At 42.5% G+C, this 12,831-nt stretch overlaps 1 protein-coding gene across 1 annotated transcript; it reads left to right on the top strand.

Moving 5' to 3' along the window:
* The first annotated feature begins 694 nt into the window (after nucleotides 1–694).
* TRAF5 (TNF receptor-associated factor 5) lies at nucleotides 695–11,453 on the top strand. The gene is made up of 10 exons (XM_010576433.1): nucleotides 695–1,058; nucleotides 2,204–2,261; nucleotides 3,539–3,640; nucleotides 4,201–4,365; nucleotides 4,674–4,751; nucleotides 5,132–5,206; nucleotides 5,481–5,573; nucleotides 6,524–6,664; nucleotides 7,176–7,344; nucleotides 7,850–11,453. Exons 1-10 carry the CDS (start codon nucleotides 844–846, stop codon nucleotides 8,425–8,427), a joined length of 1,674 nt encoding a protein of 557 aa, XP_010574735.1. The 5' UTR covers nucleotides 695–843; the 3' UTR covers nucleotides 8,428–11,453.
* The last annotated feature ends 1,378 nt before the right edge of the window (nucleotides 11,454–12,831 follow it).

Genomic DNA, 12,831 nt, shown 5'->3' with positions numbered 1-12,831 from the left:
TCTCAAGGTTTGTGACTTAGGGCTGAAAAAAAATGTTGCTGGGTTTTCCTATTAGAAAATTAACATTGCATTCCTGTGCTGTGTATGAGCTTTGGTAGGTTGAGAGAAACACTTATGTCACTCTTCTGATTGCCATCTTGCTTTTCTGTCTTTTTTTTTTTCCACCACTTCTTTCAGGCAGGATTAATATAGCCAAGAACTTGCACATAATTAAGTAAAATTTTGAAAAAATAGGGTTAGAGTTTGCTGCTATGAATGAGTGATCAACAGGAAAAAGAAAGATGTCAAGTTAAGAGGCTTTGACTCCTGTAACACCTGAACTGAAGGTAAAATCCCCTTGTTGCCTTTTTTTTGTATGCTCCTTGCTGTGAATCACAAAGCTGTCTCCTGCTTGAACCAGTACAATGAACTTGTGAAGTCATGTGGGTGGGCTCTGCCTTAAGTGTAGACTTCCCTGGCAGACATTAGGGCCAAGACTTGGCCTTTGCTTTCCCCAGCCATGTCTGTGACTCTTGTAATTTTTTTAAGACTAAGAGCTGCTGCAAGAAAATTTAAAAAAACATAAACATCTCTATTCTGCGGAATAGTTTTCAGATTGTGAAACTCTTTTCCAAAGAAGCATGCTTTGATGCTTGTCGTGTAACCATCGTTTTGTGGTTCTCTGAGCATTTTGTTGTTCTTCCATAGCTGGCGCTGCATTTACCTCCGAAATCTGTCGCATCCTGCTGCAGATGACAACCCTCCCGTGAGCGGCAGCCTGCTGCAAGTGGTAGCCAAGGCAGTGTGGCTGCCAGTGAATATTTGAAAGGAATCCCCCTGTGTCTGGTTCCCAGCGCAGCTCCCATGGCCTGTGACGAACCTGCTGCTCTCTCGGGCATCTTCACGCGCCAGAACTCTGCCAGCGCCATCTCTCTGGACTTTGAGCCTGATGCCGACTACAAGTTTGTTGAAACCTTAGAAGACAGGTACAAGTGCGCCTACTGCCACCTCGTCCTTCGCAATCCCCACCAGACGGGATGCGGGCACCGATTTTGCCAACAGTGCATTCTTTCTCTGAGGTCAGTGCAAATTCTTCCCGCATCTACAAGCTCCCCGTACGCCCCTTCCTCAAAAGAAGTCAATGCCTTCTATAAATCAGCAGTGAGTGCCATAATAATAGTACTGATCTGATAAAACCCTGAAGGAGTCAATGGAAAGGCTCTGCTGAACTCAATGACTGCATGCTCGGTGTTTTAAAGGTGTCTTTAAAGACCTTACCCAGTGCTGGCGAGGAATACTTTGGTAACTGCAGGGAAGAAATTGTTGATGTAAGCTTAAGCACTACTGCATGAGATGCTGTTTCAGTCTGTCTGTCTAGCATTGTGCTGTTCAGATTAATTTGTTGCATTAATGTCTCTCAGTACTGGCACTGGTGGTTAGATTAAGCTGTTTTTGTTTGCTTCTGTACAATTTCTTTTATTTTAGTGGAGTTATAAAACTGATGTTAGTATTACCTGATATTACAGTCAAATCATAAGGCTGCTGGCATCCATCTGCTTGGGATTTACCTGCAGGTACAAATGAGTTTACCCGGCAGACCTGTCTGGAAATACATTACATACTGTTTGGTGTACCTGAGGGCAGGATTTGGCTTGGGAAGGCTGCAGAGAAGCCTGATTACGTGGATGGATGTCGCTATTTACCTTTTATGAATTTTAGATGCTTTGTGTTTGCTGCTTTCTCTCTCTGGGTTGCCTCCCTTTTGCACTGCCTCAATAAGTGTTTTTCCATCCTTTATCGTAGGACTTCTGGAAGCCTTTTAAGACAGGAGCCCTTAGATCTTCTTTTACTGGCGTAGCAAGAAGTGTGCTGCTTGCACAAGGCAAAGGCTGGGTATAATGCACACGATGGGATTTTTTCAGATATGATATTTGCAAGCAGCAGATGGCCAGAGAGTGACAAAGGCCTCTTAATTAAAAAACATCAACAGTCATAGGACAAACTCTGCTTTCTGTTACATATTCACTGTCGCAGCTTAATACCCTCTTAGAGCTGTGGGCAGAATTTGGCTGTGTAGTTGCCAGACAAAAATATTTTCAAAGCACTTTTTTGGGTTTTATGGTATCTAGTACTGACTTCTGCCAGAATCAGATTCTAGCATAGCCCAATTTCATAAAATAAATCAAATTTTCTGTGGGTTAACATGAATCTTCTTTTGATCTAGAGAGTTGAATGCAGTACCCACTTGTCCTGTCGACAAAGAAACAATAAAAATGCACGAGGTAAGTGGCTGTAGTTTTACTCCAGCAGTCAACATCTGCACGGAAAAAGCAAGACAGCTGAGAACAAGGTGGCTCATAGTCTGTTAGTCCTCAGGGGCAGAGCAGTTTTTGTCTTTGAAATGATGCTAAGGGAAGCAGTGTATTCAGTGATGCTCTCCCAGAAAGGAAGTATGGCTATAGAGCTAAAGCTTTATTTTATACCTCATGTTCTGAAGTTATTTCATTTTAGTCCTCTGTATTTCCAGTAGCGTTGAAGAGTTTCACAAAGTTTTAAATCTTCTCTAGTCTTCAGATGTTTGGGTGGGGGTTTTTTAGGGGAGAGTTTATTGACTTACTTTTTAATGCCTCATCTTGCTGGGGAATCTTTTTTATTGATTGTCTTTGTTTTGACTTGGTTATAATTTGCTACCTTAACTATTTCCATTATATATCATTAACCCTGCAGACTTAAATTTACTTTTTGGTAACTGTTTAGAGGAAAAGACAAGTTCATGCTTCTTATTTTGCAAGCTACTGATTTTTATTTTTGTTTTGGTAATGGTTTTGTTTGTCCTTATTTATATGCCACAGCTTGAAAGTATGCCAGATACTTGGTCCTGCCAGAATGAATTTTTCAGTGAAATCAAATGTCTCCTTCCTCTCTTTCTGCTATTGCTGATAGGAAATTGCAATTAGACTTTCTATGTGATTTTCATCTTTCACTCGTTGTCTTCTCCTTTGTGCAAATTTTTATGGCAGTAGTGCAACAGTGAGCAGCTTTATTATGCTCCCTATAGGAAGATCTCTAAATAAGACTGAAAGTTAGCTCTGGGGGCTTAATTTGCTTCTGCATATGTAACTGGGAACAGTGCTGTTTCTCAGAGTCTATAGAAGGGGTATCTCAGCATCGTCTCCATCCCAAAGGCAGGCTGCGCTGCTTGAACATCAGAGGAGTGTGCACAGAGCTGGTTTGGTCTTTGGGGTCTTTTAGCTCCAGCTGCTTTCTTCTAGATACAGGCAGGCTCTGGGAGCAGTTTTATAGCTCCTGAGCTACTAATCCTGTTGGCTGTGGGATGGATCAGCATATGTGGAATAACTATATGGGGAAAAAAACCTATGCTTATTAGAAAATTCATATTTTTAATATAAGTTTTCAATATGAATTATCAAGAACCATACTCGCAATTATGGAGTCTACACTTGTGTGCTTAAAAGATTTGTCGTGACGTTTTGCTTTTTTATATTCTTTATAACATCCTATGTGACTGTGTATGAAGGTTGGTTTGCTTCCTTTACAGGTATTCAAAGACAACTGCTGTAAAAGAGAAGTTCTCAACTTGCATGTGTTCTGCAAAAACATTCCTGACTGCAATTCAAAAATAATTCTGGGACGATATCAGGTTAGTTTGCTTGATCGGTTTTGAAGCCTTTGATTTTCATGCAAACTCTGTGTATTTATGATAAGCTGAATTCCAGTGATTGTCTTCAGACTTCAGAGTTACTGTAGCAATGTGGTTTAAGTACAAAGATTATGACTTAGCTATACACTGTAAGGAACAGATGTTAAGCTCAAAATATTATGGCTGTTAGCTTGTTCCAGCTTTGCCTTAGGTTATTTGTTTAAAAAGAACCATTTGCTTTATGTAGCTTTCATATATCCACAGAGTCTACTCATACCTTCTGTATGCTTAGGTGCCATGTAATGGTTGATTGAAGAAAACTTGCCAAGACATATTGGCCATTTGGGCCTTTATTGAATGAAAAATGGAAGTCATACAAAGGAACCTCCAAATTTTTACGTTCACTTTAATTTTGAGGTTGGAAAAGGAGAAAGTTTACGGAGGAAAGAGTATTTGGAATTTTGTTTGTTACCAAACTGCTAAATGTTTCTGTGAGTCTGTTAAGCACCTGCAGATGCAATGAAATACTTTGGGGTTTAATTTGCTGTTGCGTGTTGCAGGAGCACCTTCAGCAGTGTTTGTTTGAAAGCGTGCAATGCACCAACGATGGATGTTGTGATCAAATTCTTCGGAAAGACTTGAAAGAGCATTTGAGCCGGCACTGTAAATTTCGAGAAGAAATGTGTCAGTACTGTAATAAATATGTGGTGTTAATTAACATAAAGGTAAGATTATAAAGCATTCCCTGGGAATCCATAGCACGTGTTTCCTCTTAGTGTTGCTGAGTGAAAGGTTTCCAGCATTGCAATGGGGCTTAACAACTCCTGAAACAAAATTTGGCTGAGTAGCTGAAGGAGAAAGTATAATAAATGTGCTTGCTTTAAATAACACCAATTACTGTTGCTGTTATGAACAACAATGTGATATGGGACTTGCACATGTATGTTTGGGATTATTGTTTGCATAGCTTCCTCTATGTATACTACTTTACAAAAATGCAAACCATTGCCTTGTTTTCTTTCTTTTTCCCCAGAATCATGAGAAAAATGACTGTCCTGATTATCCTGTGCCTTGTCTCCAAAACTGTTCACAAATAATTCTGAAAAAGGAGGTACTATTATTTTTTTCATATACTGTGACTCAGCAGATCACACACATTTATGAAAACTAAAAGTTATGTTGCAGATCACGTTGGCCTGTGCCAATAAAACTTCATTGCACTAAGTATTTTCTTTGTTTGGTCCTAAAAGGGATATATGTCCCATCTTACAAGTGAGGTGTTCAGTCACTGCAAATCATTGGCATTTTGCAGTATGGAAAAATATCTGGCTGGCTTATTGACTCTGAATACTCATTTTCCTGTTTACGTGATTAGTGGTGTCATGACATTGGCCTTTATTCACCCTTTAAGCAGGCATTCAGATTTTATCAGTGCAGCAAGTTACTTAATATTTATTTCATTACAAGTTTCTTTTATGTTAATGTGCGCAGATTGAAAAGCACCACGCGGTGTGCCCTGAGGCAGAAGTGGACTGCCCATATAAGCAGTATGGCTGTCTTGTAAAGGTACTGTTTTATAGATCTTGTTTGTACCGGGACTGGAATTTGTCTCCCAAACCAATTGGAGTAACTAATCAAAATAACCAATTTTTGTTCTTTCACAACCATTTCTAGTATTGGCTAAGATGCTGTACTAGAGAATCAGGACTGCCATTCCCTCACTTTCAAAGCACAGAGGAGATGTTTTAAATGCTTGCATCAATTAATTTTTTACTAACAGCTTCAAAAATCTGTGTATCTTATTATTTTATTCTTTCACTTCCCCCTCTGCCTCACTAAGGTTAAAAGAGGGAAACTTGCCGAACATGAAAATGGTGCCCTGAGGGAACACATGCTGCAGATTTTAGACAAGAACTCCCAGTTGGAAGAACAGGTAAGTCATATTTAATGAGCACTCTTGAGCATTTCTTGGCTGCTTGGAGGACGATATGAGATTCTGCATTTGTTGCCTGGTTTAGCTCAGCTACGTTTTAAAAGAGGGGGTTTATTATCATCTGTGTACTCCTCAGAAGTCAAAATAAGCTCTTCTAGTGAAGTCAGTCAATTAGATGGAAACCTCTCCGTGCTCAGGCACGTATATTCTCCACCAAACACGGTGGGAGGCTCGTTGCCATCACTCACCCCATTTGCTTTCGGTCTCTGCTTATCATTGATATGAGGGTTGGAGATAAAGCATTTAAAAGTTTCAGTGGCCAGTCAGATTACTCCGAAAAGGAGCCTTTAGATGCCCAAGTCACCCCCTCTGTAGAGGCAGCACAGAGTAGTGCAGAGGCAGTTGTAAGCACCTTTCCACTTGTGATCGCTTCTGTGGCTCCCAGCTGGTGACACTGGGTGTATGCCCAGTCCTGCTAAGATGTATGCATCCAAACTGGTGATTGACTTACTCTTCTGTTTGTTTATGCTAAAAATAAGTGCCTCAAAATGCTACAACTTGGGTTTGGAGTTAGTACTACTCACTGACTCATCTCTTTTAGTGGCTAGATCCTAGTATGGGGGGGAGCGGGAACTATATACATACACACAGAAACAGATGTATTATCCCCCTATAGAGCTGAATGGATCATCATGATTGAGATGAGAGATACAAGTCTCGTTGCACCTGTTGCCACACAGATCTATTAAAGAGTATGTTTACCTTATGTTCAGTACTTGCCAGTGCTTATCCACGAATTGTGAATTAAGTAGTGCTGTATCTTGCTAAGTTAGAGGTTTTGCATTGTAAACTTTTCCACTTTCTCCTATGTAGTCACATGTGTCTTAATTTGTTTGTTCTATATTTTTGGTGTGCCTTAGCGTTTTTACTCTGTTTTTTTCCATCTGTAGATATCTGACCTGTATAAGAGCCTGGAATGTAAAGAGATTAAAATCCAGCAGCTAGCAGAGGCCATTAAAAAGTGTGAGAAAGAATTCAGACAGTTTACACAACTGTTTGGTAAAAATAGCAACTTGATGGTAAGCACACAGGTGAGACATAATTTTATCTTTTTTGGCCAATTGCTTTCTTGCATCCTGAAACGTGTTTATCCAGTAGTAGTTGTCATTAATAGCAGAGCAATAACCAATCTCCCAGACACTTCACAAGCCCTTCTTGCTTTTTTAGAATACAGTATTTTCTTTTCATTTTAACCAATAAAGAAGTTTGGATATCTGATCTGGACAAAAAGAACTGTATAAATCCTCATGGCCAGATCCCCATGGCAAATATGCAGGTGTAAATTTGAATAATAGTTGAATGAAGTGATGCAGTGCAAATGGATCTGAGTAAGGGGTGGCTTCTCAGCCACTAAATGCCAAATTAATTGTGAAGGAGCATTTGGATATGTTCCTAAGCCAGCAGAGTACTTTTGAATGCACCATACAATTGATATTGCTGACATGCTAAAGGCTTCTTTATCTTATTTCAAATGAAATGGCTGATTTTATGAATGTCTCTTGTCTCTGCTTCCACCTTCTTCCAATGGCATGAACTGGGAAGGCTCTGGCCAGTCACCTGGATAAGTCTGCGCGCCTGGAATCGCAAGTGAAACAGCTAATACAGATGGCAAACCAGCAACAAAGCAAATTAGACTTGCGACCCCTGTTTGACACAATTGAACATGTAAAACAGAAGATTGCCCTGATGGAGACATACGATCAGCGCTTGGGTGTGTTGGGACTTTCAGTTCTTTTCTGCACGGGTGTGGGATTTTGCGGATTTACTGGTAGCTAATAGAGGCTCTGGTGCTACAGTCAGTCAGTTGCAGCTCTTCGCCAGGAAGGACTTTCTTCTCGCTTTCTAAGACCAAGCCATGGTGCTGTGTGTGCTGCGTACTCCCACCTTCCCCTGCTCCACAATGTCTCCTGAATTCCTGTGACACTGCAGGGCCAGAGAGCTGGCCTTGGTCAGGCTCGTGCACTGTGGTGGAGGCAGGGGTACTGTGCAGTCAGGCATTAAATCTGGTTTGTAGTTACCAAATTTCCTTATTCAACTGCAAGCTGCAATTACAATTAAAAAAAGTTAACAGTAACAGCCTGTACTCAGTAGTTCAGAATTGTTAGCTCGAGTCCGGTTGCTCTTTGTATCCAGTGCTCTGACAGTTTTATTTTACCAGATGTTTCTCTCCTTTTTTTTTTTCTTTTTTTCCTTCCCCCCCCCCCCCCCCCCCCCAGTTGTTTTGGAAGATCAGTCCAGCAAACACGATCGCCAGATCAATATTCACAAAGCACAGCTTAATAAAAATGAAGAACGGTTTAAGCTTTTGGAAGGCACATGCTACAATGGGAAATTAATCTGGAAAATCACGGACTACAAGATGAAGAAAAAAGAAGCAGTGGAAGGCCGTGTCCTCTCCATATTCAGCCAGCCCTTTTACACCAGCCGTTGTGGGTACAGGTTATGTGCAAGAGCCTACCTGAATGGGGATGGCTCGGGAAAGGGAACACACGTCTCCCTCTACTTCGTGGTGATGAGAGGGGAGTTTGACTCGCTGCTACTGTGGCCTTTCAAGCAAAAAGTTACACTTATGCTTTTGGACCAAAGTGGGAAAAAAAATCACATCGTGGAAGTCTTTAGAGCTGACCCCAACAGCAGCAGTTTCAAAAGGCCGGATGGAGAAATGAATATTGCCTCTGGATGTCCACGCTTCGTGCCACACACGGTCCTGGAGAACACAAAGAACACCTACATCAGAGATGACACTCTGTTTTTGAAAGTGGTTGTGGATTTAACCGATCTGGAGGAATTGTGAAAAGCGTGCCCGATCCATGTGACTGCTTTAAACATTTCGAAATGCTTTTTTGGAGACTACTAGCCATGCAATAGTGAATTGCCACTAGTCGAGCTACTGATAATGTTTCGAGGCTTTTGGACTGCATAACAGATAATGAATTGCCAAAGCATCAGCCTTTCCTTTTTTAACCTTTTTTTCAAGACTGCGTTTTTAAGGCAGCTAGAAGTCCAGTTTGATGCGAACATGCATTCGATCCAGACTTGGCTCAGTCCAGGCTGGGGGGAATGCTTGTGTCCCATCACCAGACTAGTGTTTGGAGACAAAACTCCTCCAGTAAGCCCCCTGGAGCCCAAGCAGGCCTGTGGGCTCCCATCCCTCACACAGAACTGAAGCCATGCCCAAGTGTGCAAGTGCATTTCACTTGTCTGAAATGGAAGCATTTCAACATTAGCACATTTGAATCAATGTATCTTGATCCCTCCATCTCCTGGATTTTTGAAGTGGAGAGAATGGCTTCAATCAGGCAGGGAAAACATTTGCCTGGGATCTTGCATCTTTTTTGTTTGTTTGTTTGTTTGTTTTAATTGGTTTTTTTCCAGAAAGCCCAGAGGAAGATGCCAATGCCTCTTACTTTTCTAGCCTGGTATTTCAGCTGTATAGAGTACCCCCAGGTCACAATAGCTTTGTTATGTCCTTTCCGTTCCTGCCTAGTGCCTTGGGACTGATTTCCATTGATGGTAAACATCCACAGTCCCCATCTGAAGCCAAAAGAAGCTGCAGGCACTTCTCACTTCTCAGGACATGGCCAGAAGCAGGGTACTCTTGGCTGCACTGCTGGAAGAAGGGGTGCAAAACTCCTGTACTTGTGCTCCCACACCTGCACAAAAGAGATGTTTTCTGGCCTACCAGCTCTACAAAAGACAGGAAGAGCTTTGGATATCTGCTTGGGAAAAGGTCCACGTAACATGCACTGTTCCCCTCTGCTAGAAATTTGGATGTTTGGGAAAGAAGGAGGAAAATGGGTTAGGGAGTGAGGTTGCTGTAAGAACCCAATTCTCACAGGTAGTGCAGCTCTAGTGTTTGTTAAAGAGCGAGACAGCCACTAAGTAATAATGAAGTGCGTCTGAATATCTTAATTTTTATCGCAAGTTCCTTCCATACTGCAAGGGAACATGTGCATTGTGCGGGGTTTATTGGAGATGCACTAAAACCACCAAGATCAGGCACTGAGGAACAAGTGACAAAGAATACACGTGCCTTTTAAAGCCTTTTGGGTGCCTGTAAGAGGGATGTAATTTTGCACACCTGGTCATTTTATTACAAGTGACAGAATTTTGTGTGTCTCTCATCTCTCACAGATCAGGTAGTGAAACATCGCAACGTTATCCATTGCTCCTGCAGTCCACTGGCAGAGCAAACCCAGAGCTTGTCAAGAGACAGCAAGAAACCAAGCTGGGTTTAGACTAAGAGTAAACTAGGCAGGATAAAAATCAAAATGGGGCACAGACTGCAAGGTATAAGGTAGAAAATTCAAGAGGGCAAATGTGGCAAAATCAAAAATGCCCTTTCTGTGTGGGATGTTGAGATCAACTGAAATAATACAATTTGGGATTGATACAAAGACAAAGGCAGAATACTGTATTTTATATCTGCAATCTCATTGCTAGGCACTTATTTTCCCACAGGGTTTCTAGGACATAATTCAGACACAAATATTTTCAAATTCAGGGACAAGAGGGAAGAGACCTTAATTATTGGTACCTTATGGTGACTTAGCACATCTGAAATGTTCATTTTGATTTAGATGTCCTTTTTGTTGTAAGATGTCAGGGCGTACTGGCCCACTGTAGGGGCTTTCCGTGTTCCCAGGGACAGATGGTGGAGAATGGATTTTATTCTCTTGTATGGCCATGACTGACTTTAAGACTCATTTAAGTCTCATTTTGGCTGTACAACAGAGACAATTAGGCCTCATGTCCCTAACGCTTCATTACAGAAGGAGCAAGCTTGGTTTGAAAATGGTGTGGCATTCTAGGACATCAATCCTGAGCCTCGGACGTGGACTTCATGTCAATTATTACTTTAATATTTGTCATGTAACTTTCAAAATGGCACAACTTGCATAATAACCACTAATAACTGATGGAAACATACCACTCATGTTTCCTGGAACTCTCCAGTATGTTGAGTGTGAAATACAGAAAGCGATGAAGAACTTGGAGAATCAAGGGAGGCAAGAGGGAAAGGATGCGGTCTGTATCCTGTCAAATTCCCAGCCCTCTCCGCCTCCACCACCCCAAGGTAAAATGGGGATAATAATACTTGCAGAAGTGTTAGGACTATTTAAGTGTTTGTGAAGAATTTTGAGCATGAGAAGAGCTAAGTATTATTAAAACTCCATTTCTAATTGTTCGAGTAGGTGATGGAGCAGTGACGTGGATAAGTGTTTAGTGTGTTCCTGGACAGATTTTGAAAGCATGTTCAGTTTTACCCAATCCATACTGCAATCTCTCCTCTACTTACCAGTTGGGTTTAGGTTTTTGCCACGAATATTCCTTTTAACATTTTGAAGCACAAATGATTCATCCTGGGTAATGGAAACATCCCTTTTGAAATACTGCCTGTTTTATAAAGAATTAGTTGAGAAAATTTTTTTAAAGACAACCTTCTTTAAATTTGTTCTTTTTATTACAACAATTGAGAGATTTATGTTAAAATTCTCAGTGATTTTTACTACTTGTAAACAGGATTTTAAATTTCATCCCATTCCTAATAAAGAAAAAAATGTTGTATCGCATGAATTGTTGGGAAGAATTTTGATGTTGCATGAAAAACACCAAAAAACTTTTCAATAATATTGTACTGGGTAAGTAACCAAAAAAGTGTAGGGTATTTCTACATCAGCATACAGTATGTTTTTAATGTATTTATTGACAGTTTGTAGTTGTTTGAATATCTCTTACTACAGGCATTTTTCTAGCCAAATGTCATCACTGTATACGTAAATTAATGTAAGAATAAAAAATTTTATCATCCTTCTGGAATGAGTGTGGCATATATTCCTTTTGGCTGGATTTAAGCAGACTTTTTAGAAGGATATGGAGTACTGGATATTTGTTTACAATCAAAAAAAACCCCTGACACTGCTTTAGATTAGGAATCAATGTGCTTCACAGATATTTTGGTTTATACTTGAGTATCATAAAGCAGCTGCACATAGAAGTTCAGTAAATTCTAAGCTGAGCTAGACCAGATGAAGATCCATGAGGTCCAAGGATCTATCGGAATCATAAGTGGACATTATTTCTGTTTGAAGCAGGTTTGGGTTCAGCTGAGGCTGGATTTGTTTCAGTTTAGGCCAGTAACAGTATCCCGTGATTACTTTGTGCTTGAGAACATGGTATTTTAAAAATGGGAATGGAAAACTTGGAAGGCTTAAGCCCAAAGTATTGGAAATCGGCTTGGGAAGAATGTTAGCGTCTGACTCCCATTCCTATGTGAGAGTTCAAAGACCCACTGAGTGCCACAGGGTGTCCCAGCTCCGTAAATACGGCACGTAGGGTGGAGGTGATGGACGGCCTTGGCACTGTGCTGCTGTGGGCAGCGTGAGAGCTGCCTTCACACTGTGGGAGGGAGTGGGAAACGAGGTCCTAGGGCAGGACTCAAGCTCCCTTAGTTGCTTTGCAGCCAGCCCTGCTTGGCTCTCATCCGTGCGCCTGGAGATAAAGACATGCAGAAAGGCCGTGTCCACGTACTGGTGCACAGCAACCCAATGGCGGGGGAAGCTTGGGCTTTGCAGGGGTCTCCATTGCAGGAGCCACAGCTGGACCTGGCTCACCCAGCGCTGTTCCTTGGGGGCTGGGGGAAGTCCACGCACTGGCCCACAGCTCACGAGGGCTAACTGCAGAGGGCACCGAGCAAAGGCAATGGCCCACGCTGGCCAGGCAAGGTGGGCGGTGTGGTGAGAGGCCCTGCAGATCCTGCGAAGCACAAAGGAGCCTTGTTCGGGACAGGTTCCTGTGGCAGGAGCCGTTCATTTTTTGAGCAGGTACACGGAATAAGTCACTTGCTTCAGTTGCAGGCGAGGCTCAGCAAAGGCTTCACGACAGCCGTTTAAGCTCAGCTCAGCCCACGGGCCGGGAAGGGGCTCCAGCGCGTGTCAGGTTGGGCTTGTGGCGCCCCTTGCAAGAGGTGCCTGGCCAAGTCGGCAGCACCCTGCAGGAGCCCCGGGGCTTTGGGCTGGCAGGGCCCCTCTGGGGCTGGCAGGGCCCTTCGCGTGGCCGCGCGGTGTGAGGCCCGGCGCCCTCGCCCGAGGCGCCCACCCAACCGCGGGGAAGGCGGGGGGCAGAGACGCCTCGGCCCCTGGAAGCCCTCAGCCCCGAGGCGAGGTGCCGGCCGAGCAGGGCCCGAGGCCCGGCCAAC

The sequence above is a fragment of the Haliaeetus leucocephalus genome, unplaced genomic scaffold (assembly GCF_000737465.1).
Source record: "Haliaeetus leucocephalus isolate CR32 unplaced genomic scaffold, Haliaeetus_leucocephalus-4.0 Scaffold526, whole genome shotgun sequence".
Classification (NCBI taxonomy): domain Eukaryota; kingdom Metazoa; phylum Chordata; class Aves; order Accipitriformes; family Accipitridae; genus Haliaeetus; species Haliaeetus leucocephalus.
Note: the sequence above shows the minus strand (reverse complement) of the source record. Positions and strands in the feature narration are given on the sequence as shown.